Genomic DNA, 2,198 nt, shown 5'->3' with positions numbered 1-2,198 from the left:
GTGGAAACTGAGGCCCAGAGAAGTTCAAGAATTTGTACATGGAAAAGTTAATAATGCATAGAATTGGGATTCCAACTTAGGTTGAATTCTAAAACCCCTACGCTTTGCTGCCACCATGCATTAGTTACCATTGCTCTATAACAAATTACTTCAAAGCTTCATAGCTTAAAACAACAAACATTTATAATCTTACTAGTATTTGAAGGCCAGAAATCCAGGCATGGCTTAGCTGGATGGTTCTGGCTCAGAATCTCTCATGAGGTTACAGTTATGCTGTTGGCCAAGACTACTGCCTTCTTAAGGCTCTACTGGGCCTAGAGAATCTGCTTCTAAGGTCGGTAATGAGGTTGTTGGCCAGATGCTTCAGTTCCTTGTCACCTAGGCCTCTCTGTAGGACTGCTTACAACATGGCAGTTTGCTTTCCCCAGAGCAAAGGACTCAAGTGAAAGAGAGCAGGGTACATGAGAGAGCACCCAAGCCAGGAGACAGGAACTTCAGTCTTTTTGTTTGTTTTTGGTGCAGTCTTGTATAACCTAATCTCAGAAGTGATATGCCATTCACACCCACCATATGCTATTCGTCACCCATACCAATCCTGGTACAAGGTGGGAGGTGTCTACACTAGGCTGTGAATACCAGGAGGATGGGATCATTGAGGGTCATCTTGAAGGCTGGTGACTACACTCCTCATTGCTCTGAAGTAAGACAAGAAGGCACAATCCTGCAAATAACAAAGCAATATCCTCAAATAAGTCACAAAAGTTCATCTTAGTCTAATCACTTTTTTGGGTGGTTGTTTATTTAACAAACACTCAATTCATCCAAGGCAATGGGCCCAACCCTGTAGATACAGGCAGGAGTTAAACCTAGAATCTACACTGAGTTATAACAGAAACCAGGAATCAGGCCATGAGGGTACATGGAAAAGAGAGGCCAAGAAAGAGAGCTACAATCAGGACTCCATGACAAAATGGTTCTAAAATCTTCTAATCCAGGAATGGGTTCCTCCTTAGACAATTTGATTTTTGTTTTCCTGGGCCTTGACAACATCCCCACAGAAAATGGAGTGGAGGAAGGGGAAAGGGGAGGAGAGGAAACAAAGGAACAAATGTCCTTAGCAGCTTACCAATTTCTGGAATTTCACAAATGGACATTCTTTCTTAAGCTCGAATATATCAGAACCCATTTTTTTTAGCTGGAATTTGCTTTAAAAAAGTGGAGGGTAGGAAAAGAGCCACCCAAATACTAAAGGTAGATAAAGAAAATGTCTGTTTTGATGTACAGCCTCTGAGAACTGGGCAAATCAGAGTCCAGTTCTGCCTATGCAAAATCACTCATTACAATTATACTCATTATAATTACCTTTCTGAATAAACGAATTAAATCATTTCCATAAACCACCTCCCCCATCTCACCCCTGTATAACAAGAACCTAGCTAGGTAGTAGCTTTCATTCCATTCCTCTCTTGTCCCCTCTCCCAAACACTTCCTCACCTGCTCTTGGAATCAGATCTCCTCTATGACTATGGGAAAGTTACTAAAAACCCTAAATGATTATTTCCCAATCTGGATAATACTAATAATACCAGCTCCAACCTACTCTATAGGCTGAAAAACTATACACGCAGAAGTAATTTTACATTCTTAAAGACAGGGTGTGTGTAAATTCTAAGAAGCCCCATATTCACAGCCTCATTTTCATTCCAAACACTGGTACGCTGATCACTCCTGAACAGCTACGTTTCCAAGGCGCCTGACAAGCTTGCAGGTGCATTCCCCAAATGCGCCAGCCCACCCACATGGGTCAAAGGAAAACCTGTTTCCCTGACCTGGTAAGTAGACAAGTCAAGCCAATTTCCCCCCCGAGTAAACCATCCTCCGCCCTGGTTCCCCTAGTCCTTCGGTGCTACAGTCCCAGGGTTTAACCATCCAGCCGCCGCGTCCGTCTTGCTCCGCCCTCCACCGCCGCAGCACCACAACCGAAACGCCTTCCTCCACCCTGAAGCCCCCGAAAGGCCCTGCGACGGCAGCCAACGAAAGCCACGTGACCTCGCTTCACTGGGTGCCGCGGTCATGTGACTTCGGGAAGATGGCTGCCCTGACAGCGGAGCATTTTGCAGCGCTCCAGAGCCTGCTCAAGGTAAATCGAAGGGGTGGGGACAGCGTGAGGTGGCCCTTTATCTCCGAGACTTTAGACG

General features: G+C 45.2%; 1 protein-coding gene across 4 annotated transcripts in view; it reads left to right on the top strand.

Moving 5' to 3' along the window:
• The first annotated feature begins 2,066 nt into the window (after positions 1-2,066).
• The window catches only part of COMMD9 (COMM domain containing 9), a 14,829-nt gene continuing 14,697 nt past the window's right edge, over positions 2,067-2,198 (top strand). For 3 of the 4 annotated variants that reach the window (XR_001001615.1, XM_011940723.1, XM_011940725.1), the window contains exon 1: positions 2,067-2,140. Coding sequence is in view for 3 of the 4 variants with exons in the window: in XM_011940723.1 (XP_011796113.1) it covers positions 2,090-2,140 (51 nt within the window). In the remaining variant the exon portion in view is untranslated. The remainder of the gene's footprint in view (positions 2,141-2,198) is intronic. The other variant, XM_011940726.1, reaches the window with a different exon arrangement.

The sequence above is a fragment of the Colobus angolensis genome, unplaced genomic scaffold (assembly GCF_000951035.1).
Source record: "Colobus angolensis palliatus isolate OR3802 unplaced genomic scaffold, Cang.pa_1.0 Scaffold192, whole genome shotgun sequence".
NCBI lineage: Eukaryota > Metazoa > Chordata > Mammalia > Primates > Cercopithecidae > Colobus > Colobus angolensis.
Note: the sequence above shows the minus strand (reverse complement) of the source record. Positions and strands in the feature narration are given on the sequence as shown.